Here is a 25,776-nt window from a genome sequence, read left to right as displayed (position 1 = left end):
GTCTGCAGAGAAACAGAATTGTTTCCCCCCGGGTCCAGTTCCCGGCACAAAGGGGCTGGGAAGGGCTTTTCCCGCTCGCGTCCCGGGCCGCGCACCCGGCGGGCGGGGAGCGCGCACCGGCCTCGCCCCCGCCGTGGGGTCTCTGGTCGCTTGCACGCGCTCCCCGGCCCCTCTCCGCGCGGCGGCGGCGGCGGCGGCGGCGGCGGCGGCGGCGCAGGGGAAAGGGCAGGGGCAGGGGCAGGGGAAGGCGAAGAGGAAGGGGAAAGGGCGGGCGGGGGCCGCGGCCGCTCCCTCCTCCCACCGCCTCCCGCCGCACCAGCGAGCGGAGAGGCGGGCGCGGGGCCCGCCCGGTTCCTTCTCCGCCCGCGGCGTCCCCCGGCAGGCGCGCGCGGCGATGGCAGCGGCCGAGCAGGGCTGAGCCGGCCGCCCGCCGCAGCGCCCCCGGCGCCTCCGGCCCCAGCCATGGCGAAGCAGTACGATGTGCTGTTCCGGCTGCTGCTGATCGGGGACTCCGGGGTGGGCAAGACTTGCCTCCTGTGCCGCTTCACCGACAACGAGTTCCACTCCTCGCACATCTCCACCATCGGTAAGGGGCGGTGGCCGAGGGGGGCCCCACCCTCCCCGCTGCCACCACCTGCCCGGCGGCCCCTTCCCCTTCCCCACTCAGACCGAGAGGAGCTGTTCGCCTCTCCGGCTGAAGGCGTGGGTGCAGCAGGCCAGGGCAAGGGCATCAATGCCTGGCTAAGGGGCCCCCAGCTGAGGACTTGAGCCTCGGTTTCGGGAGGTGAGGGGTCCCCGCTGCTGTCCGTGACTAGAGTTGGATTTTCCGGCCTCGCGCTGAGGAGCCTTCCCGTCAAAGCCAAGGGAGGTGGGTGTAGGCCTGAGTACCCTGAGCTGGGACAGCGAGAATTGAGAAGGATTGAGAATTGTAACCACTGAAATGATACCCCCACACTAGCAGGTGGAGAGGGGGAGGGGAAGTAAAGCCTGTGCTCAGGAAGAGGGGTTCAGGATGAGGAGCCAAGTCACTGAGTCACTGGACACCCTCAGTTCAGGGGTGACCCAATGCGGAGCCTGGAGGGGGAAAAAGGAAGAAGGAAGGGGCCTAAGGGATTGACTCTCCAGGGCACAGCTGTGAAAGTAAGCCCCAAGGTAGGACACCTGGAGGAGGGCGTAGATAAGGTGAGTCGCCAGCGTTTCCGTGAAAGAGGCATTTACTAGCCAGTTCTGGAAAAGCAGTTGGCTGAAGCATCTGTTATGAAGAAGGCTGAGGAACATCAAGACTATCTGTCCAAACCAGGGGACAGAAGGCAGGCAGGACCCACCTTAGAAAACATCTCTTTGATCTGGCAATGCTGGAGCCTGTGCTTAGAGGGACAAGGCCTGGTGGCATCCCAGAGGCCTGTGATGGGATCAGTTCTTTTGGGGGGGGGGGGAGTGGTGGCCTACCCTTTGAGGGGGCTCCTCCTTTGAGCTCTATGAATTGAGGGAATTCCACCCACATCTAACAGGTTCTCCTCTGATCCCCAGAGTAGCCTCAACACTGCCCAAGTCCCCCCTGCCATCTGACAAGGCCCCAGCAGTCAGTTCCACTTGAGCTACCGCCCTTCCAACACACTTCTAGCTAAGAGAGAAGAGGGAACAGGTAGAGCCAGGAGGAACTGGGCCTGGTAGTTAAGAGACAGCCTTTGTTGTCAGACAGACCTGGTGGACCTCACTTTGGGGCAACATGACCTTGAATATCACTTAAGCTTCTGACCTTTAGTTTCTGATCTGTAGAATGGGAATAATAACAGTACCTATCTACCAAGGTGTTGTGAGGATTAAATTAGATAATGTTTATAAAAGCACTTAGCACTAACTCAGATACACATGGGTGAATGCTGGTGTCATTACTGTTACCATCACTGAGCTCCTAGGGGCTCATTCTCTCTTTGCTTCACTATCTTCAAGGGACTTAAGTAAGTTCGAGGAACCAACGCATTCATCTTTCCCAGGGTAGCTGTAAGGCAGGTTCCTAGGAGGTCCAGGAGCATGGGCTGGACCACTGTTTGGATGAGAGACATCTCAGAGGAATGGTTAGGGTGCAGAGGCCAAGGGAAGCTGCATGCCTCTGGGGAAGGCTCAGAGGGAAGAGAGGGCATTGGGAAAAGGCCTGGGAGTGAGCAAGGGAGTGGCTGAGGAACCAGATGGGATATGGGGACAGATCGTAGGCGTGGGGACAAAGGGCAACAGGGTAGCACTTAAGGGAACTTGCAGTGGCTATTTTTGGGACAGGCCTGGTGCCAGGTGCTACTGAGCTGTTGCAGAGAACTATGGGCTGCTTGGGGGCCCCTGGCTTTGGCCTGAAGCACCCTGGTATCCTGGCCACGTTACAAGTCCTAGGAATGATTTGAGGTTTTTCTCTGGAGAGCTTTACTCATTCACCTCACTTCAGAAGCTCCTGGGCTCCTGTTCAGCCTTGTGGAGGGAGTCAGCCTCCCCTAGGAGAGTGCCCTCTTCCCCACAGACAAATAAGGGAACTGTTGTTTCTGAAATACCAAGATGGCTCTTCTGAGGCTCATGCTTAAGTCCCTTGCTAATTACTAGTCCTTCTTATGTTTCTTCCACCTTATCTTCTTCCATCTTAGATATATCTTCCTGCAAGACAGGTATATGTGCAGTTTTCCCTCACAGGTCACAGGGACTTCCTCAGAATTCCTCTGGGTTCAACCACTTTGAGGGCAGAGGTGAATCAGTGAACTGGGTGAGATGTCTCTGCAGAACCCTACCCCTCCTGTGTCCTCAAGGACTTGGTATATTGACCTAAAACCTGAAGACAGCCCTCCTAGTTTCCGATGGCAGGACACGAAGGACTGTTTAGGAGTTTGGATTCTGTGGAAGAGAAGCTTTACACCAGCCTTTTTAAATCTACGGACTGGGTTCACTACATGTGTTCTTGTTGAAAGCTTACTGAGGCACTGTGATTCTACCTAATCTCGGGCGTGTTTTGCAGCATTCACTAAGACTTAGAGAGAGCAGGATGGCCAGGAAAAGCCATTCCCTTTTCTGAATATAGACTATTTTCCAAGGATGAAAGGGGCAGCCAGGAGACAAATCAAAGATCCAAGAAAATGGATGCTACCAAGTCATATTCATTAATTTATCCAGTCAAAAAAATACATGTGTCTTGTAGGCAGGCTCTGTGCTGAGACCTGGAGATTCCAAGAAGAATAATACACGTAGTCACCTCTCTCAAGCTGTTCCTTGACTAAGACACATTCTTTTAATATGCTAGACAATGATCTAGGCACCTTTCCTAGAGCTTCTTTTGTGAATGGGGAAATGAGGCAACTCACCAAATTGTGCCAAGACAGAATTCAGATTCTTGGATCATGTTGATATCACTTAGGCTGACACTTTTGTGATTTACTGTTTATGCCTCTTCCTGTCAAAGCCTGTGACATTCCAGAGAAGGGCCTGCCAGGGAGTGGTGAGGAGATCTCCCAGGTGGGCAGGTGGTCCCACAGCTGGATCTGTGACATCGGCATTCTTCTCCTGTGAGCCGTGCTGACCCAGATGTGGTACAGAGGTGGGCAGCTCGCGCCTTAATGTTCTCTTCTGTGTGCTGACAAGACTATCATACCTGTTAAACAAATTAATTGAGCATTCACTACAAAGCGCCGTGCCAGGCATTTAAAGACATTGCAGTCCACCTTTTCCTGCCCACAGAACCTGTAATCTAGTCAGGGAGGCAAGACAAACTGAAAGAGCCTTGGCCACAAAGAAAATATGTCTGCGAGCACCAGGTAATAGATCTAGTGAACAGCTTTTCAAACGTAGGGGATCCATTATCGTGATCACAACTGTCAGCAAGGGTCTTACAGTCATCATTAGCAGCTACATCATCACATAAGAAGTGCATGAGGCAGCCAGTGAGTGGCGACAGGACCGTGAGTACTGTGGCTACAACCGAGTGCTAGAGGAGGCCGGAGAAGGAGAGGGACCTTGCGGACCAGAAGCCACAGGGAAGGCTTGAGGAGGAGGGGAGGCTGAAGCTAGGCCTTGCTGTGTGGGCTGCTTTTCAGTTCCTGTAGGGGAAGAAGCAGATGGAGCCGACAGGAGCAGAGACAACAGAGGTGGGAATTCAGTGGGTGTTCATGGGACTCTGGGCAGTCTGGCTGGAACAGAAGGGGGGTTTTAGGGGAAGAGTGAGAACCGTTCTCACTCTTAAAGTGCCTTGAGGGTGCGACCAAATCTTATTCTTCATTGTTTTCGTTGTCCTAGTCAGGGCCAGCACACTCTCCATAAATGTTGAATGAATGAATAAATGAATGAATGAAGCCATTGAGGGCATTGAGGGCCTGGCTGAGGGGGTGGATCTTGAGCCTTCGCAATAGTATACGAGGTTTCTGAGCAGGGGAATGACGTGCTGAAAATGACACTTGGGGTGTTGGCTCAAGAGAGGACTGACTTGCAGCAAAGGCTATCGTAGTATCTGGGCATGAAGGGACCTCTCAGCTCCTCTCCTTTCTCCTTCCCACCCTTTCCTGTGGCACCACACGAAGCTCCACACCATCACCTGTGCTCATTTCCCACTGAGCAACCTGGCAACTTCTGAAAGGGCTTCATGTGACCTGTGCCGCCTGCCCAGGCAGGGAGATGAAATGTCCTGTCTATCCTACGTGGATGTCTGCATGCAAGGACTTGTGGTTTCCTTTCTGTACGGCAGCCAGGACTGGCATGTAAGCCACTAATGCAGGCTGAAGAAGGGATTGCCCACAAGTTGATTTTCTCCTGCTCGTCCTTGGTCTTCCCTGAGTACACCTGTCCCTGGCCTCTGGACCTTTGGTTTTAAAGACCACCGCTCAGCTGCACCCCTTCCAGCAGGAGGCTTCGCCTGTGATTTTCCGGTTTGACTGGTTGAACAGCTGTGGCTTAAGGGCTGCTTTCTCAGGCTGGGTTTGCTGTTGCAGTATCACCTTTCTCAGAGGGTTTTGTTTACACCGAGTCCGGCTGCCTGGGGCAAGGACTTGTGAGTGACTGAAGGGGAGGGAGAGGGCTGGGGAAGGACCAAGGGGAAAGGGCTGGTCCTTGACTCGAGCTGCCTTGCAAACATCAGGACAGTACTTGGGCACAGGGCCCTGGGGTCTGTGGGCCTCCAGACCATGAGGCATTGTGTACGTGTACGTATGCTATGTGACACTGTGGGAGGGTCTGGACTGGGTCTGTGGCCCAGAACTCAGGCAGCCTGACACAGGTCTCTTCCCACCCAGAAAGGAAGGGAAGGTGAAGCCCCACAAGTAGAATGGAAAGGGAGCAGACCGACAAGCATGAGATTCCCCGTGGCCTTACTGGCTCTGAGACCTTCAGACATTTATTTAACATTTCTGTGCTTAGGTTCCGCAGCTGTAAATTGAAGAAATAGCAGAATCTTTCCTAAAGGTCATTGCGATGATCACAGAGGCTAACAAATACGAAGCACTTGGCAGAGCCCTCAAAATAAATAGTAGCTGCTATCATCATTATCATCATCATCATCATCATCATCATCATTCCTAGCTCATGAAAAAATTGTAGAGGTTAATAAACTATCCATCACTCATACATTTGGTCGTCTTGGCACTGTGTACTGAATACCCACTCTGTGCCAGGTGCTGGGGGACAAGGAGCTTTCCAAGGAGCTGGGGACACAGCAGTGAACAACACAGGTGGGAATCAGGACACCATCTTACCTTCCAGGAGTAGGTTCTGGGTTTCATTTCCGTTTCTGTGCCAGATGCCCCTTGCCCTGCAGTCCCAGGGTCTGAGAAGGAAGAGTGAGTTGGTGGGGAGGTGAGGAGCTGTGAAGGAGCAGGGGGAGAGGGGACCGGAGAAGAAAGGGTAGCTCTGACTCATGGCTCAGGTCTCTGTCAGATATCACTCTGCCTCAGGCCCCTGTTCTGCCCATCTTCTTCCCCAAGGACATGATCCTCAATAATGGCTCTGAAACCCTCAGAGGATTTCATTTCCACTGCTCTGTGCACCTGTGCCACCTTCACAACCCTGCAGATTCACCCTGCAGACTTTGAGCGTCCTGGTTCCTGCTTAGTCCTTTTCCCCCAACCTCCTCCTCATGCCCCAGACAGCGTCGTGATGAGCTTTATAATGTGAAAGTCAATATTTGGCCATTACTCTTTTACCCTGATTGCCAACTCTTCTCAGAGTGCCTTCTTCTGTAATCTAATATTTGTGCCCGTTTCCCTGTAAAACTGCCAATTTTCTGCACAGGCCTCTGACCTCCCCTTGGCTCTTTTGCCTGGGTAGCGTGCTTTCCCAAGGGGACCACAGAGCTTCCTGGACATTTAATTCCTCCCTCTGAGATGGAAAGGGCTAATCATCAGCCCTATTTTATAACTGGGAAAACTGAGATCCTGAGATAAGTAGATGACTCACGTCTTACATGCAGATGGCCCACACTTGAACCATCTCCTCTCTTCCAGTTCCTCCAAACTGGCTTTGGGCATGCCTGTGCTCACTCCAGAAGTTTCTCCCACAGGTTGCCAAGCAGAACCTCCCTCCTGTGAGCCAAAGCGGAGAGGATGCATGCCTCCCCAACCCCATCTGAGCACTCTGGGATGGAGGGACCATTGTGCCTCTGCTGCTGGTAGAGTCTGCTTCTTTGACACGTCCCTCTGGGGGACAGTCAGGGAGTGTGTTTGAGGAGTCCAGCTGGGGGACCTTTGAGGATGAGATCTGAGTGTCGCCCTCAAATTACTATTTTGATAATACTGAGAGCTCTGTGACCCAGGCACCATGATCTGTAGGGAGGGCCAAAAGTTGGCTTCGAAACGTGGGTCATTCCCTGAGCGCTCCTCCCAGATTACAGTTTTCTTTCCACTGATCTTTTCTCCTGGCAGGTACTGACTTCATTCATTCACTCATTTATCCACTCACTTTCCCACTCATTCATTTTTTCTTTTGTTTATTCACTTTGTTGAATAATGTAAATGAGCATTTACCTTCTGCCAGGCAGCAAGAATGTGAAATGAATAAGATGCTGTTTTGCCCTTTGGGAGCTCACAATGCAGTTGGGGAATCAGGCGCCCAAACAGATAACCGAAATATTATGCCAACGTAGTGTCAAAATGCTTCGGAATCACAGAGGAGTAACAAATTCCTCCTGGGGAGGTCGGTGAAGGCTTCACAGAGGAAGCAACATTTGAATGAGATCCTGAAGACTAAGTTTCCCCAGGAGACAATGCTGTTGGAGGAGGTGTGCTGTGGAAAACACCTCACCATGTGGGGCTGCCACTCTTCTACCTGGCTGGGCCAGCTAGTACTGGTCCTGGTTAGACCAGCTTAAGTTCATTTTGATCCTTGGTAGGCTGTGTGTGACGGTCGATGCATTTGGAGGCCCCGTCTCCTCCAAGATGTTTGTTCCTGAGGCTCCCAGCCTGTTTCTTCTTCCAAGAATCTGCTGCCTGTGCACTTTGCCCTGCCTGGGAAGAGGCTCAGGAGGAGGGTGGAGGAGTGAGGGGCCAGTGCCCACTGACTACCCAGCAGCAGGCTCAGAGAGGCAAGGCCCTGGTCAAGGGCCTGCCAGAGGAGCGAGACAGGGTTAGCTGCAGCACACAGCCTGTGTCACAGGGGCCCCATGGAGGTCTGTGCACGCAGCCGTGGGAAGGGCAAGGGGAAGGGAACTAGTGTTTCCTGAGTATCTACAATGTGTACCTACTATGTGCACAGAAATAGTGTGCTTTACACACGTGAGCATTCAGTGTAAAGATATCATAAAGTGGGGTTGAGGAGCCCCCACATTGGCCTTGTTAATATTTGAGAAGTTTTTTGCTACATTCTTCAAATTAGAGCCTGCAAACAAGATTTCATGTGCATGTGCGTGCGGGCACTCGTGTGCATTGGTGAGGGTGGGGCCCCATAAGATCCAAGAAAAGGGAAGAGCCTTGCTGTGCTTTTCCTCCTTATAATAGAGGAAGCCATAATGTTGGTCCCCTTCCTTTTCTCTTCAAAGGAACTTTGAGTTTGACTGAAATGTATTCCTATCTAAGGGGTATTTGCCACTTCCCCTGCCTGAAGCCCTGATCCTTTAGAATCAGTGGTCCCCAACCTTTTTGGCCCCAGGGACTCGTGCTCCTATGAGAATCTAATGCCTGATGATCTGAGGTGCAGCTCAGGCAGTGATGCTAGTGCTGGGCAGCGGCTGCAAATACAGATGAAGCTTCACTCACTTGCCTGCCGCTCACCTCCTGCTCTGTGGCCCGGTTCCTAAGAGGCCATGACCGGTACTGGTCCGCGACCTGTTTTAGATCTTTTCCTTGCTTGTACCTTCATGTCGTTCAGGCCTCAGCTCAAATGTCACCTGCTGTAAAAGGTCTCTGAACAGCCAATCTGAAGCAACTTGCACAAGGTTCTCCTCACTCTCTACTCCATCATTCTGCCTTTGCCTCTTAACACTTATCACTCTATGATATGATTATTAGTTTACTTATTTCATAATTGTCTCCTCGACTCAAATAGAATCTTTCCAAAGACAAGGATCCTCTGTGTTATTCACTGCTGTGTTTTCAGATACCTAACTGTGTCCTAGGCACATAGTAGGTGATCAATAACTGTTTGGATGGATGCATGCATGCATGCATGCATTTTCCTAGGGGATTTTTGCTCTTCCCTGAGGGGAGTCGCAAATAGGGTGGTTTCTTGGGACTCTTAAGATCATGAGAGACTCACTATGCTACACATGTGTTTGGGACTGTGAGGAAAGGGGGAGAGTCCTGCAAGGGGTGAACCGTTTCCAGCAGCTTGTAGCTCTTCTGCTCAGAGACATGTTGTAGGAGAAGCTCAGATATAGGAGGGAGCAAGAAAGTGCTCCATGGTCCCTGTGCGAATGGCTCCTCTTTCATGTATGAAGAAACGAGAGGTCGGTATCTTAGACCAAGGTCAGTATTGCCTGTTGCTCAGGGTCACCGCTGGTGTCAGATGATGCCCATCAGCTCAGCCAAGCTCCTGGAGTGACCTTCCAAGACCACCGCACTTCTGGGGGCTCTAGGGTTGAGAGCTCCCAGGGCCAAGGCACTGGGGACGTGCATGCCCTGTGGTCTCCTAGGAGTCCAGGTTTACTTCCTGGGAGTCTGGGAGACACTTCCACGTGATAACCGCCCCTGGGTTCCTGGGTTCCCGAAGACTGACCCTTGAAGAGTTCATGTGAGGATGGTAGCCTCCGGAGTTGTCCTGGTCCCCATATCACCATTGTCCTTCCATGTTGAGGTTGTGTGTGCGCATCTTAAAATAGAAAGGAGGGATAGAGTGTCATTCTGCAATCTCCAGTCTTCTTGTGGATGGGCATCCACATCAGAGCCTTTGACCCTAGTGCCCTGGAGGTTGAAACATGACCTTGGCATTAGAAGATCAGGATTCTGTCTGCCAAAGACCAGGGTCTCCTCTTCATTTCTGCTACCTGTCACTCCCAGAGGAAGGTGGGGTGAACACTGACGAATGCATTTGCTCAGAGAGCCTGGGTGCACCTTTTCCCCAGGATGAGGATGGCATGAGGAGCAGTCAGTCTGCACCTGGATTTAATGGAGGAAGTCGGTTGGCATGTGGTCCCAAAGACAGCAAGGCCAAAAATCACCAGATAGAAGGAAGGAAGAGGATTTAGCAAGTGGCGGGCTTGGGGCAAAGACACTCTCTGGTAGCCCCTCACCTAACTGGCATAAGGGACATTTGTGTACCAGGAGCCCTTATCTTGAATCTTCTCTTGAGCTCTGCCTCTTAGCTCTCCCTTTGTCTTGTTCCCCTCTCTGTTCTTCCCCTCACTTGTCCCCCAGTTGGGGAAAATGGTGTTATGGGTCTCCTATGCTATTGGTGAGAAAGGGCTTTTGAAATAGGTATTACTCTGATGCCTTGTCTGGTGGCAAAGTCAGGCAGTACCCTGCCCCCAGTGGGTCTGCTTTTTCCTACACTTGTTTTGGGGTTGCTTAGGGTAACCTCTTTGGAGGTGATCTCCTGCCACAACCCATGTGAACTCCACACGTCCAGTACATGCTGGTTTCCCATAGGGGAAGAACTGGGAGCCTTCCTGTGACCTGGGTTTGGTAACTAGAGCCAGCATGCCTCCAGGGATTGAGTGTCTGCCTTGGGTTTCAGGTGTATTAAGTTGTTCCTGTTGTGGCATCTCATTGCTCGTAAAAAGGCTCAGGTCACGCTGCTGGTCCCCTGGGCTGTGGTTGATCATAGTGATAACATTTGGCACCCAGGAGAGCCCTGTTTCCACTTGAAGCATGTGGTACGTGGCATGCAGGCAAGCTGGCACCTGACATTAACCCATGAGGTACTAGCCTACCAACAGGCGCACCGCAGCATTGCCAGAATTTAGGTTGTTGCTGGGCCATCTGGGCTCCCTGGTGGGTGGCATTTTCTCCTTTTGTTGAAACACTCCAGTTTACTGCTAGCTCTTTGTCCCTTCTCTGTCCCCTCTCCCCAACATGAGCCCCTCCCACTTCCTAGAGCCCTTTAGAGTCCCCCTGGGCTCCCTAATCTCATCCTTCCCAAGAGAATTAATAGCTTCTTCAGCTAACATTTAATAAAGCTCTATGTGCCAGGCCTCATGTTATGAGTTTTTTGCCTTATCTCATAATCTTTACAAAAATTCTCTGACAACAGGGATCATCACTCCCATTTTACAGGTGAGGAAACTGAGACAGAGAGCTTAAATAGCCTTCCTAAGACCACACAGGTAGTTAGTGCTAAAGGCAGGATTAGAACCAAACTCTGACCTGACAACTGTGTTCTGAGCGACCAAGCCACTGTGTTTTGCGCTGCACTGCCTCCATGCTTTCCAGGGCTGTCTGTGAAGGCAGACGGTGATGGTAAGCATGTGCCCTGTTTGGTTCTTCGCACAGTCTTCACAGCACCTCCACGGCTAGACTGGGGAGGCTGTAAGCTCGTCCGTTTTAGTGCCCAAGGCGAGATATCTTAGGAGCCAGAGAGAGTGCCAGTGCTGGCTCCACTGACCTGTCCCAGGCCCTTGTACCCAGAGGAGGACCTCACCTATCCTCCCAGTTCTCTGACAGCAGCTGTCAACTGTACTCCAGGCCTCCAGTTGTGGCCTGGCAGTTGTCAGGGTTGCTGCTGGAGGAACAGAGGCCACACAGCATGGACACAGCAGGAAGGGCCAGAGGCCACCAGTGCCTCAGGACCTGGCACGGTTGCTTAATGAGAAGTTTTTCTTGCTAGTGTCTGCGAGGTGTTCAGATCCCTGCTCTTGAGCCTCGGGCACCCATCCCTCTTAATGCTCTCTGGGGCAAGGGGATGCCACTAATGGATTGCTACTTCATGCCCAGCACGGTGCTGGTATGGAGGTAGAGATTTTAAAAACAAACAAAAATTCTCACCAAATGTAAAATATATTCTCTGTCCCTTAGGTACTCTATGTCTATTTGGGGCTGGAAGACAAAATTAGGAGGCCGCAAGGAGCAGGGCACACTGTTTTAGAAGTCTTCCTTCCAGCCCGTAGTTGATACGTCTTGCCCCTGGCCTGGGAGAGCCATTAGGCAGCAGTGGACAGGCACAGACTGTGGGTCTTCAGGCATCCTGAGGCATTCTCTAAGAAAAAGCAGTGTGTAGGAGGATAACCCATGGGCCGGAAGGTTGGCTCTGGTGTGGACTGGTGGCTATGCTTGGATCCAGTGCCCTCAGCCACACTCCGGCCAGCGTGTGTGCGTCTTAGGCATCTCTGCACATCTGTCTGCTTTATGTTCCTCTCGTTACCAACTGACCAGTCCCCTCTCAACCATCTGAAAGGAGCGGGTTTGATCGACCTATTGGCCTGGTCACCTTTTGGATCACCAACAAGCCCCTTGTGGGCCTCCTTGGGGTCAGATATTCACCCCTAGTCCAGTCAGGAGCTGCTTCTCTGCAAAGAACACACTGAGTAGAGGCTGTGGGCTAAGCAGTTACATCTAGAAAAGGTCACTGAGTGTGGCAGGCACCATGATGGACATATCTGAGGTGCTGGGAAAAAATGGTGAGCTTTCAGCACCTGTTTGGGAGAGAGACCCATCTTCCTAACTTTCTCCTCCCAGGGCTCCAAGGTCTCCCGGAACCTCTGCTGGAGCTGTGTGGAGGTGGTTTGCTGGTTTCTTCACACCTGAGTATTCCCTGTGTCCAGGAGAGGAAGGAGGCTCTCTTGTAGGAACACTGAGGTGGCACTATCCAGAGCGATGCAGCTGGGCTTAATAGAATCATGGACTCTCAAAGAGCAAAGGGTTCCCTGAAAATAGGTTATCATGGTGGGCTTGCCCCACATGCGCCCACTGCCTCACTTCTGTATGCTCTATCACACTAGAACAGGTGTGGGGTATTGCCAGCAGAAAAGGCAGTGAGATTGCGCAGCCTTAAAGGGTTGGGAAGCCACTGGTTGAGTGAGGAGTATCCTGGCTCGGTTTTAAGAGCCTGGTTTTCAGTTGCAGCTCAGCCATAGGATGTGGGAACATGAGTAAGTTATTTGGGCTCTCTGTGCCTCATGATGATAATCCCTACTCCTGCCTACTTCATAGGGCATAAGAACTAGTTTGCAGGTGGGGGGGCGGTGCTATTTAATTATAACTATTGTTATGAACCTTGGGTATGGTTCTGCCTAGAGATGGGCTAGACAGTGGTTCTCAAACTGTATGTGCCTCAGAGTTAGTAGGGTTGGGTAGGCTGAGAGAATTTGCATTTCTAGCAAGTCCTGGCTGATGCTGCAGCTGTAGCTCCAAGGGCCACACTTTGAGAACCACTGTCCCGGAAACTGCTGTGAACGTGTGATCTGTGGCCCAGTAGCATCAGCCTCACCTGCAAGCTTAATGCAGCATCTGAGGCTTTATCAACCACCTACTGGGTCAGAATCTGCATCTAAACACTATCATCACGTGATCTTCAGGCACCTTAAAGTTTGAGGAGTGCTGCCTTAGAGAAGCTAGGATGAGAACACACTGGGGGCGGAGGTAGATAAAGAATCTCTCTTCTTCCTGTAGATTCCGAAAATGCAACAAAGAGGGGCAAATCTGAGATGCGCACCCAGAGGGGCTGATGAGGACAGCTGAGAGAGGAGACTTGGGAAAGAGAAAAGACTCTTCCTCAGGGAAGGTGGAGAAAATTCTGAGGAAATGAAGTGGGACTCAGAGTAAAGGCTTCATCAGGCAGCCTTCATTTTGCCCATCAGACAGGAGACAAAGGTGTCCCCTTAAATGCCTTCAGCTGTGGGAAGGTGACGCTGAAGCCTTCGGGGGGAGGACGGTGGCCGTGAGGAATGTGAGACTTGAACACACATTGAATAAACAGCTTGCTGAGCAGCTGTGAGGGCCCAGCTGAGGTGACAAAGCATGAGTCTACAGGCGACTAGACAAGGCCAGTGTTTTGACTTTGTTCTGCAGTGTTCAGCAGCGGAAAAACCCAACAGCTACGCAGGGGCACAGGTCACAGCGGGCCAGGGGTTGATTGGCACGGCGGACACAGAGGAAGGTTCAGGATGTGTGGGAGCACAGTAGAAGGAAGATTCCACTGGAAGATCTTTGGGCTGTAATCTTTAAAAAAAAAAAAAAAAAATACCGAAAGAGAGGGAGTGAGTGGGAGGGGAAAATCCTTCAGAAGGCATAGACTTTCTCTGTCTCTTCCTTAGTGCATACGAACAGCCAAAATGGAAGCATTTACTTCTCAGAGATGTTAAAACAAATCTTATGGGTGGTCAGAAGGGCCTACGTTGCAGGATGGTAGGGTAGGGTGGGGATGCTGTGAGCCCCCAGAATTCCTCAGCCTGGGTCCTTGGCAGTACAACTAAAAAGTAAGGAAAGACGGGAGAAGGAATCCAAACCCAGAGCTCACTCCCAGGGTGGTTGCATATCCTCTTGCCTGTCCCACCTCTTCTAACAGCCTGCATTCATTAGTTCTCAGGGATAGTTCCCCTAGAGTCAGGAGTTCCTACAGAGAAACAGGAAACCACTCGGTAGTTAAAGCCTCTGGGCCTAGTTAGCACACAACTCTCATTCCCCCAGGAAACCGTGCGAGGGGTGGCATGGGCTCTGGCCTCAAACAGGCCTCTGCTACTGGCTGTGCAGACCTTGGGCTAGTTATCTCACCCCTGGGCCTTGTTTCCTTCCCACTGAGCTCTGTAAGGGCAGAGACCATATATATGTCTTCGCTGTTATCCTGGAAAAAGGCAGTGTACCATGAAAAACAAAAACAAAAACAAAAAGAATTTCATGATCTCTTTTATGCCAGATTTTGGAGAGGCAAATTCTTGACATCTGTTTGTCTAGGGAGGGTGTGAGCATGCTAGTGACCCACCCCCACCCTGCACTAGACGCCCCTCGCCTTTGACCCTCCTCATCTGCACTTCTTAGCACACTCGGTGAATGGCTGCAGGGTTCGCCCACTTGGAAAAATACAGCTCAATAGATAAAACCACCTTGGGCCCGCAAAAAATGATTCACGTCACACCAACTTGATTTAGTTTGGGTTGTCCGTTCTGAATTTTTTTCTCCGTCTAATTAAAAAATGAGTGGTCTCTGGTGAGAGAGAAGAGCCGGAACTTAATCTGGGGACAGGCTGGATAAGGGGAGAAGCATTTCCATTGGCAGAACACTAATGCCCAGGTGGAATTGCATTGGTATGGGCAGTTCTGGCACCTTTGGGGTATTTTGGGGTCCTGCTGTGCAGTGTGGTGACTACGGTCCAGAACTGCCTTTTTCATATTCTCCAACTGAAAACTGGTTAACAATGCCCAGTACTGACTTGTCTCCAGGGAGTACATGAGGACTTAAGCTTAATTAACCTACTAGACACTGCTCTTGAATCCCTGGGCATGGTGCCTAGGCAGGTAGGGCTGGGGAGAGGCGTGGTGATAAAAACCTCTCCCCTCATCTCTCATCACTCAGATTTAAGCCTGCTGACTTCTTACGCTACAAATTTCCCCAATATGTTCCATCCTAGGCTGGTTTGCCAAATCCCTGTGTGTCCTGTTTCTTGTGGCAGCTTAGCTCCTCAAGCCCTTGGGCAGATGAGCCTTAGAACACTGTTTTTTCCCTCTCCCTTCCCCAACAATGCACTGTGTCACACTGCCTCTTCCGCCGGTCATTGGCAGTCACCCATGAGCACCCACTGTGGACCAGGATAGTGCTGCATAATGATACCTGAAGTAGATTTAATAGCCACCAGGTGCCAGGCACTATGTCTCACCTGGTCTTCTCAGCGACCCTCTGAAATGGCTGGTAATGTTCCCATTTTACTGATGAGGAAATGGAAGCTCAGAGAAGCAAGCTCAAAGTCATAGCCGTGAGTTAAGTGGCCAGAATCAGATCTAAGCTCAGGCCTGACTTCAAAGCCCATCCTCCTTCTCGTCAAACACAGTGTCTCCCACGGAAAATGGGTTAGTCAGCAACAGATCTGCCAGGCCTTCTCCTTGGTGGCCTTTGCTAGGCACTGAGGGCTTCATACACACCATGGAGTAGAAACAGTCGTCTTCTCTGCAGGCTCTGTGTACTCTCCCCATATTCGCAACGGAGTTATTAATAACCCCTCTCGGTTATTGATAAGGCATAGGGAGAAAAACCCAGGCCCATGAGGTGGATTGCTCTTACAAGGAATTAGACTTCCAGGAGGGAAAGACACAGTGGTCCTCTCCAGAAGCATAGCTAGGAAAACATCACACGTGAATAGAGTGAGACACGTTTGGGGCCAAGTGAGGCAGCTATGGAGTGAATTCCCCCATATTCATCCACATTCATTTTCTGTGCCCCCCAAGCCCTTTACAGCTGGCATCTTTCAGCTCAAGGAGGAAGGGAAGCCCTATTCAAAGCTTCCATAGGGTCAGTTTTGGGCTCAACAAGGCCCCTTACCTCATGCCATCTTTCTGCCAAATTAAACCAAAGGAGATCCCTTCGACTGTGAGTGCCCTGGGCCTTGCTGTTCAGTTCTCAGTGGTTGCCAGTTCCTAATTTTCCTGCTCTCTTCTTTTTCCCAGGTGTTGACTTTAAGATGAAGACGATAGAGGTAGATGGCATCAAAGTGCGGATACAGATTTGGTGAGTCGGGTGGGAGGAGAGGACCATGGCTGCTCCCTAGCTGTCACTACCATGTGTAAAGTCCTGAGTTTCCATCCGGGACTCTGGCAACCTCTTCGGTGAACAGAAGCAGAAGACTCAAAGCCCATATCCTGCTCCCATGAGTCTAAATCTCCGATCTCTTTCTTAAGAAACCTTATGGAATTAACCACAAGTCACCAGAAGGCAAGAATTAGAAGGGACTGGAAAACTAACCACTGTGGGTTTGCCTTAGATTAAGGCTTTGCCCTTGGGCCCTGCTGCACTGTGATGGGATCGGAAGGGGGATGGGCTACACCACCTAGGGTGGGACCCTGCTGAGTTCCTCAGTGCCACGCGGTGCAGTCCCACAAGTGGCCACAGGGGGCTGCTATGGCTCTCTGGCCTGCCGCTCTTGGAAGAACTCTGCAGCTGCCGGCCTATGGGCTGCCTCCTAAAGACTGATACGGGTGTTGCCTTCAGAGGTCCCATAGGGACCAGAGGTGGAACAATCCAACCAGTCTGGCCACAGTGGCCAAATTCTAGAGAGAGCTGTCCAAGGCCCACTTACAGTTGTGGCTCTTGGTGCAGATGTAGTCGACAAGGTCCTGTGAGCCCTGTGAGGACCAGGTTATGAGACCCTTCTCCTGCAGAGCCAGATATGTCTGGATCCCCTTGGGGACTGAAGCTCTACTGCAGCTCCCCAGTTTTTCCTGCAAGGGCACAGGGTCTCCCAGCTCCTGCTCCTCCCCTCCCCACCTGCTTCCATGCTCCCTGCTCTTCTGAAGGATTGGCTTTCTACTGCAGGGACACAGCTGGGCAGGAGAGATATCAGACCATCACAAAGCAGTACTATCGACGGGCCCAGGTGAGCCACCAGTTTCAGGGTTCAGAGGTGGGATGCTACCACCCTCAATCCAAGCTCTGGATATTTGAGGTATCTGTGCCACTGACCCCCCAAATAGGGCCCTCAGATTGCCTATAGGGGAGGAGAGCCTCAGGGACGTCTTTCAGTTGTTCGAGGACCATTCATTCATCAGTTATTCTCTGAGCATTCACTCTAGGCAAGTCCTTTACCCTCAGCCTCCACCCTGTGCCATAGTCCCAGGTTGAAGTATTTGGTGCCTTCCTACCTCAGTTGCGCGGTGGGCTTAGGAAGCCATTTCTTTGGGGGGCTGAGTGAGGAGGAGAGGTTTCTGAGGGATGAGGGATCCTCATTGTGCTAAACAGGAAGCAAGGAGAGTGGTACCCAATATTTAAGGTGTGTCTGCCTCCCCCCCGTATCTCCTTCTCTCTCTCTCTCTCAGGGAATATTTTTAGTCTACGACATTAGCAGCGAGCGCTCTTACCAGCACATCATGAAGTGGGTCAGTGATGTGGATGAGGTAGGAGATGCCGCCTCACTGTCAGGGTTGGGGGAGGGCACCTCAGAGGGAAGGCAGAGTGAGGGCCAGATGAGAAAGGCCGAAGCTCTTGGGGTTGGCGAGCAGACTCTGCCAGGAAACCTTGCCTTCCACAGGCCCGGATGAAGACCGCTGGGTGAGTAAGACATGGGGAAGAAGCCCAAGCTGCCATGCGCTCCATGCTCCATGCCCCTGCCCTGCCTCTATGGCTGTTTCTTCCTGGAAGTGAGTTAAGTCAGAGCCCATCCTGCGAACAGCTTCCTTCCAAAAATGTCAGGACCAGGTGGAATTCTAGTCCTGGCTGTGCCATGACAGCTGTGGAGCCCTGAGCAAGCAACTTGAACTCTCTTGAGTCCACAGTTCCTTACCTATAGAATGAGGGGTCGGACTCAAGTCCAATGTCCTTTCCAGCTCAGATACCAGTTATCCAACCCAAAGAAGCCACCAGCATTAGTCAGTGTCTCCTACTCTGAGCTATCCATATGACATTCCTCTGGGACAACTGGGGTCAGTTGTGGTTCTTAGGCAAGCCTGGCACCTGCACCCAGTCAGCCTGCTCTGTCCCTAGGGCTCTTAAATTTGGTGCTATTGTCAATGTCAGTATAGACTGCACGGTGGGAAGATGGAAGGGAAGGGCAGCACTCATTGGTAGTTCTGCCTGTCCTTTGTCCCTAGTATGCACCAGAAGGTGTCCAGAAGATCCTTATAGGGAATAAGGCTGACGAAGAGCAGAAACGGCAGGTGGGACGAGAGCAAGGGCAGCAGGTAAGTGGGAGTGAGCAGGCTGAATCCATCCCTTGAGGTTTCCCGCTGCCTTGCATGGTCGGTCCTGAGAGCTGAGACCCGGGATTCTATCACTACCGTCAAGCACATTCATACCTCCTGCAGTAGCACATCATACCTCCTATAGTAGCCTGGGCGAGTTGCCATCCTGGAGAGTTTGCATTCTGTCCTTCAGGACAGTGATTTGGGGTCCATCCTAAAACGAAGACCTCTTGGACAGCAACTCCCCCAGCTCCGAGTCCCTTAAAACAGGATAACCTCTGCTGAAGAGTTCATCCCAGTGTCAGTGATAAGGAAGAACTTCAAGTTGCTTCTTCTCTAACAGCATGTTCAGGCATAGCTCCTGTCTTACAGTCATCCACCCCCTCCACACCGCCTCCCTGAACTTCTTACACTTGGAAAGAAGTAGGAAGGAAAGTGAGGTTAAAAAGGGCCCACAGTCAGAGAAGCCATGGGGCTAGAGAGGAGATGGTGATACTGAGGGCACGTCCAAACATACAGGGGGAACTTCCTCCCAGAGAACAAACAGAAACAGAAAGAACAAGCTGAGGCTAGAGTCATCCACCCACTCTGAGGGCCTCAAGAGCTTTTCTCTGCTTCTTTAGTCAATAACATTCCACTAACACTTAAGATAAAATTGATTCTTTGGTATTAAAAAATAATACATGGTCATTGAAAAATTTGAAAGTCGAAGCAGACCCTACTGGAATGATCATATTTATTGAGCACTTATGTATGTGTAGCCCTGTGCTGAGCAAGTGCTTTGAGATGCATGACCCCAATTAATCATTCCACACCTTGCTTGACATTCTCATCCCCCTTTAACAGATGACAAAGCTGGGCTTAGAGAAAATAAATATCTTGTCCAAGGTCGTATAGCTGTGGCAGCACTGATACTCAAGTCTGGGTCTCTTTGACTCCAATGCCCACTTTCTAGATTAACCTGCCATATTGCCACATTTTGGTGCCTTTGTCCCTTGCTATATGATATGTGTGTTGGGTGTGTATGTGTATGTGTGGGGGTGTTTGTGGGACCTCTTCTCCCAATCTCCACTAGCCTATGTCTTATCTGAGAAGTTATCTACTCTGAGAATTGTCACAACACAGCATGGCTATGAGGGAATCGTAGAAATATGTGCCAGGTACTGTGGGCACCTCCCTTCTCTTACTGATTCCCTTTCAGGAATGTTCTTTTCTTGCAGCTGGCTAAGGAGTATGGCATGGACTTCTATGAAACAAGTGCCTGCACCAACCTCAACATTAAAGAGGTGAGCGCTCTGAAGCCCCCTTGCGCTATGTCTCTGGCTGAGTCCGGAGTGGGGAAGCGAGAGGAGAAGGTAGCAGATAGGAGAGCCAAGATGAGATGAGACCCCGCCCTGGGCCAGTTTCAGGGTTGCGAGGGGGAAAAGGAGGAAACACTGGACTCACCTGTGCCCCTTGGTTTCCCAGTCTTTCACGCGTCTGACGGAGCTGGTGCTGCAGGCCCACAGGAAGGAACTGGATGGCGTCCGGACACGTGCCAGCAATGAGATGGCACTGGCAGAGCTGGAGGAGGACGAGAGCAAACCTGAGGGCCCAGCGAACTCTTCAAAAACCTGCTGGTGCTGAGGGTCCTGCATGGAGCACCCACACTCTCCCCCCTCCCCTCAGGAGGCCTGTGGGCAGACAGGGAGTCCGGGCTTCGCCTTGCTTCTCCTCCCATGTGGGTGACCCTGTGGAATATCAGTAGCTGCTGCTCCCCCTGCCTGGCCCCGCAAGCAGCTCCGCTGTCCTCTCCGAGCGGCCTCTGCCCCCCAGCCCTGCACCTGGAGTGGTATCCTTCAGCCCGTTTCCCCAGCCGCAGGCCTGCCGTGAGCCCCAGATGTGCTACAAGTACTGTCTCACCGCCCCGAGCTCCCCGGACAATGGCCCAGTCAGAGTCAAGGCCACTTTAGGCCTTTTCTCAGTGCATCTTGTCTCCCGTTCACTTTTCCTCTCTTCTTCCCACTTCTTTCTCCGCCCCTTTCCCCTCCAGTACGTGTTGCATCGAAGCCCCTCACATCCCTTTCCCCGTGTGTCCGGCTGTGTGGCTGCTGGTGCAGCTGCTTCCTTCTCGTTCCTCCCAACCCTGTCCAAGGGAATGGACGCAGGCTCATGAGGATGTTCCATCTCTGCTCCTGGGAGAACCCTCACCCTGCTTTGCGGGTGGGCCGAAGGCTATGGGGTGCTTCTTCCCATCCTCTCCTGACCGTCCCTTCTTGTGCCACGGGCCTGTCTCACCAATGATCTGGGAAAGTGGGGCATCAAGGTAGGAAGGAAACACCGAACGAGCTCCTTAGCCTGGGGCTGCCCTACCTCTCCCTGCCTCCTCCCCACACCCCAGCTTTGGCCTGGCTTGGCTGCCTGCCCACCTGCCTCTTGGGGGAACTGAGCTCAGAGGCAGATGCTTCAGAGAAGAAAAAAAAAAATGAGGGGTGGCAGGGATAAAAAGCCACCTCCATTTTCTACCTCCCACACAGCGTGTACACAATTTCTTCCCATCTGGGCTCCTGAATTTAAAAACATGGGCCAAGGCTTGAGGGCACTCCAGGGGCAAGGAGAGCCCCGGGGGAGTGACAGGCCAACCACCCACTCCAGAAGGAGGAGCATTTGGAAATAAAAGACTGGCTTCTAAGTATCTGGTTAAGAGCAAAGGAGAGCAGGCCAGCTCAGCGTTTTGCAAAACCAGAGGGGAACCTGGTAGCATCCGGGCTTCCTAGGCTCGGCCTTCCCTTTCTTGTGTAAGGAGAGCATTCCACAACTTCCTGGCAAGTGAGAGGTAACAAAACCAGGTGGGCCTTCACTGAACCCAGCCTTCAGCTCTCCAAGTTCTCCTGAGACCCAAAGTTTGTGGGAGAAGAGTGGGGGCTTCGTGGGAAGAATGAAAGCAGGCCCTGGGTAGAAATGCTGTGTTGTTCTCATCAGCCTTCAAGACAAAGTGCTCATCTTGTCCCTCTAGCTCCTGAGGTGGAGGCCTGAGGGTTTGTTTGCCAACCACACTGTGGCTACAGGTGGAGGGAAGAGGCTCCCTCCTCCAGAGCTCCTTGTTCAGCAGGAAGTTTCTTTAACCCCATATGGTCCAAGAGTAGCTTGAAGGAGGCCCTTTAAGGAAGAGACAAGCCCGTTACCAGCCCTAGTAGGGCTCCCCCTCCCGCCTTCTGCTACATATTAGCCACATTGCATGGCTGGGGCTGGAGCTAAAACAAAGAACTGGGCATTGAGTATTCACCAGCTAAGGACCAAAATCCAGGGCACACATAAAGGATTGAGAGCCCCACTTTCATACTCCTCCAAAAAGGGCAGGGGTTGAAATCACCAAACCTTTCCTCCAGACTCTTACTAAACCAGAGGATCGCAGGAGAAGGTGGCTCAAGATGTAGGAATGGGGGTTAGGTTAGTATAGCAGAGGGAAAAGGAAGGCAGGAATAGTTATAAGGCATTGGCTAATGAGAAATTTAGAGAGCCGACTAGGAGTAAGTCATGATTATGGCTAGGGATGCTTCCTTGAGGACCAGCTCCTCAGGTATCAGAACATATGCAGCATCACACTGGGGGATGGGAGGTCGGTGATGCCAACCCTCAAGTGCGCTCGGCGGGAACTTCGGAAAGAGCAAGTTATATCTACATTGGCTCCAACTTTTGGGTCAGTATTGTAGCTTTCCCTGAAGATCAGGCAGAGTACTGTCACCTTTCCTAGCCCTCTCAGGACAGAGGGGCTCTTTTTACTATAACCTATGGGTTCCGGAAGGGAAAACATGGGGGCAAATTCTATGGCTTGATTGGCTCCATCCACAGGGCAACAGCTGGAACAGGAGGAGGGTTGGGATGTTAGGGTACAGTCATGCTTACAGGTGCCAGAGTCAGCCTCTTAACCCCTTAACTTCCCCAGTCCAGGAGGTGGCTTGAGATCTGACATTAGGCCCAGACTGCTGAACAGGCACGCCTGCCTGTTTATTCCTCATGACCTCTGCACCTGATGTCCTGAGACTCAGCCCAGCCCTGGGCACCCCCGACTGCTCCTGAGCCCCCACCTTCTCCCTGTGACGGGTAAACTTTGTGTACTGTGTCTCGGGTCCAGTATATGAATTGTGAGCAGGGTTCATCTATTTTAAACACAAATGTTTACAAAATAAAGAATATTTCAAACCACAGGTGTGGCTGCCCAGATGAGTCCCTGGGAGTGGGCCTCACTTAGACCCTTGTAGTTAAGTGGAAGGGGGAGAGTCGGTACTGGTAGAAGATGTCCTAGAACCCTAAAGCAATGGCATTAGAATGACAGTGGAAGTGGCAAACGTCTTGCATTTTGTACCTTTCCTAATGCAACCTGCAAGGGAGCCCCAGGCAAAGCCCCCATTGGTCTGCAATGGGTTTACACTTCAGAAACAAGACAGCAGTGTCATTGGGATAATGCTAAATATCTATGAGGGAGTCTTGAAAGCCAAGAAGGTTCTCATCTGTCTGGGATGAAACAGGAACAGTTCTACTTAAAGGTATGAGGAGGGATTAGTTCCTCCTTCAGAAGCTCATCCTAGCCTAGGGAAGCAAGGCATACTGAAATCTCAGAGGTTTTGGGGAGTGAGGGAGTCTGTTAAATACTATAATTTGGCAAAGAATGGGAGTAAGGATAGAATGAAGAAGGAATAAAACAAGGCAAGGCAATGGTAGCCTGAGATCTCAACTGGCACTTTCCAGTTTACAGAGCACTTCTAATACTTTATTTCCTCCATCCTGCCAGTTGTACCCACCATATCTGTGTGAGATAGGTTGATTATCCTGATCCAAGTTCAAGAGATAAGGAAACAGGTGCCTAAGGACCCCAGGTAGCAGGGTCAAGAGCATGGCTAGAAATAACTGAATTGAAATCTGGAGGGGAAAGCTTTGCCATCTCCATTTAGAAAAAGCTTTATAAGCAATTCTCATTTGGAGCCAGAGTTGAAAACCACTGACCAAAGCTTTCTGCATGCTAGGCCAGTGCATTTTCCAGAACAACTACTGTCTCTGTGGGAAGCTGTGGGAATCACGTACTTCACGCATGTCACAAAGTTATTATAAGCTTCTGGAAAGTGGGCCAGTTTGAAGTAAAGTTGGACAAAGAGGAATTTTAGGAGAACTTAATCAATTTTACTCAATTGTGAAAGGTGAGAACCTAGGTGACTCAAAGGGTACCTGGTGAAAAGGGATGGCATGTGCCTATGGAAAAGGGAACCCCCACTCCTCAGCTCAAGCAATGTCATGGCCTTCCTGGAGAGGGGTCACAGTAAGAGGTATCTGGGAGTCCAGAGAATACTGGGAAGCTCTAGGTACACAAATCAGACAAGCTCACATTAAAGTCTGGCACGCTGTTAATGCCAAGTCCTTCTGACTCAGTGGCTTGGTAGGGGCACTTATTGGCTGCTTCAAAGAACTCTGCCCAGCCTTGGCAGGAGACACACTGCAAACTGCATTTCTTGCCACCTTTTCTACTGCCCAAAGATCCCATTCCCACTTAGGTAATGGAGGCTTGTTTTTAGGGAGCAACAAGTTGAGACATATTGTTTCCACGTGCTATAAACAGCCATGAGGCTACAAAAGCCAAAAAAGCTGGGCCCTCACTGGCAAATAATTCTTCGCATATCAGATTTTCAAGCCCAGCTGCTGCCAGCCTTGCTTATTCTTTGTTTGAGGAGACAGTTCCCAATGGACAGGTAACTGTGAAAACAGTCTCTAGTAAACATTTGCATTGTTATTGAAATTTCACTCTAAAATCCCAAAGCCAGGTAAAGCCTAATTGCCAGTTGATGGAGAAATCTAGGTATTAAAAAACAAAAAAAGTGACTCCTTGAATTGGTGGAAGAATGAAGCATTAGGTGTTTCTAATTTCTGTGGGCTTCCAGGGCTGTGCTCCCGTGAGAGTCCACACCTGCTGAATGCTTGGTGTTGCAAACATCATGGGTGGCCTAGCTGGGCAGAACGATAGCAGCTTCGATTCCACTCGCTGCACACTTCCTACTTCCTTCTGCGGGGAATGAGCAGCACAATCCCTCTGGAAAGCGGGATTAACTTTGTCTGAAAAGAGGTGGGTGTCACTCATCCCTTCTGGGTTTACCCACCTGATCTGTGACTCCTCCTCATCATTATCCTGGCCACAACTGACTGCATCCTACCTAGCCTAGGAACTTAAACTTTTTTGAACTTTTCCAATCCTCCAGTAGTACATCTGGATATACATCTGGACCTCCAGGTAACCCTCTAATTATCCCCGAAGACCCATATATACATTCACCTGACATCCATTATCCAAACCACCAGGATGTAATCAGATCTTCTGGCACCCATCTTCCAGACCACCTAGCATCCATCATTCTGACTGCCTGACATCTGCTGATAGCCATTCTGGGCTAAGCCTAGTGTTACCGGAGAGTGGGGTCTTCTCCTGGCGCATTGTCCGGGTTCTTGATGTCTCGAACAAAGAATTGAGCAAGACACCGAAATACTGTAGAAAAGAAAAGTTTTATTAGAAAGGAAAGTACACTTTCAGACGTGGAAGAGGGCCTGAGCAACAGAAGGGTGGCTCAAAAGGCCTGGCAACGACGACTTCAGGGTTTTTATTCCTTTTGGCTGTGGGTGGTTACTTTTCTTAGAGGAGTGGGCTTCTTTGATTGACAACTAAGATTGACAGGGCTCAGTGATTCGTCATTTCGCTTTCTGCGCATGTTTGTTCCCAGAATTCAGTCTGTTGTAATTATATTAATGAACTTCCAGGCATATGCATCATATTATAATAAGGGTATAATGAGACTCAGGTCGTTGAAGGTCGTTGGGGGGATCTTCATTGCGCAGGTGCGAGTGACTGGCTTAAACTGGTACCTAAGTCTCTGCCTACTGGTTTCTTCGTGTGAATTTAAAAAAAGCCATCTGGCTTGCTTAATTGTGGGCAGATTAGGGCGGACCTCTTCTAGGATAGGATGACCTCAGTGTCTTTGCAGGCAGACCCTAAATCCCTTAACTAACTTTCCTGCCTAACTCTTTTCTAAGAGCCATGAACCCCCTTACTAGTATGGATGTTGAGGGACAGAAGGTCTCTTCTTCCGTGTCTGCTTCCTGCTGAGAATAGCCATAGTCCCTGCCTATAGGGGTTTCATGGAGCTCTTTCCCTTTTTGCCTCAATCAGGGTGGGGTCTTGGGTTTCCTGCTGAAGTGCCACCTCAGTCCCTAGACAAGGAAAATACAATACAAACTCGTTATTTAAATCATTATTAAAATAAACTATTAATATTAACTCGTTCTTAAAATTAAAAATAGATGTATTTAAATATATCTATTAATTCTATTGTTAATTTGCCTATCGAGTAAAGATTAACACGTTTCTTAAAGAGTAAAAAGAAAGACCTTTGGCTTAAAGTCCCCTCCCCTCCTCAGACTCTAAAGGGCCGTGCCTGGTTTAACACTATTTCTGCTTAACAAAGGGCTGATGACCCTTATCAATAGCCAGAGGATCTGAGTCACCAGGGCAATTATCAGGCTTTGAGGGAGGGAGCCTTTTTCCAAAGAAAGGAGGG

General features: G+C 50.8%; 1 protein-coding gene across 1 annotated transcript; it reads left to right on the top strand.

The window, feature by feature from the left end:
• Positions 1-285: 285 nt before the first annotated feature.
• Positions 286-22,389, top strand: RAB15 (RAB15, member RAS oncogene family). Its single transcript, XM_016141726.2, has 7 exons — positions 286-586; positions 15,977-16,037; positions 16,842-16,902; positions 17,342-17,419; positions 18,113-18,202; positions 19,423-19,488; positions 19,670-22,389. The coding sequence occupies exons 1-7, from the start codon at positions 463-465 to the stop codon at positions 19,826-19,828; spliced, it is 639 nt and encodes a 212-aa protein (XP_015997212.1). The 5' UTR covers positions 286-462; the 3' UTR covers positions 19,829-22,389.
• Positions 22,390-25,776: the final 3,387 nt, after the last annotated feature.

Source organism: Rousettus aegyptiacus, unplaced genomic scaffold, assembly GCF_014176215.1.
Source record: "Rousettus aegyptiacus isolate mRouAeg1 unplaced genomic scaffold, mRouAeg1.p scaffold_m13_p_3, whole genome shotgun sequence".
Lineage (NCBI taxonomy): Eukaryota > Metazoa > Chordata > Mammalia > Chiroptera > Pteropodidae > Rousettus > Rousettus aegyptiacus.
Note: the sequence above shows the minus strand (reverse complement) of the source record. Positions and strands in the feature narration are given on the sequence as shown.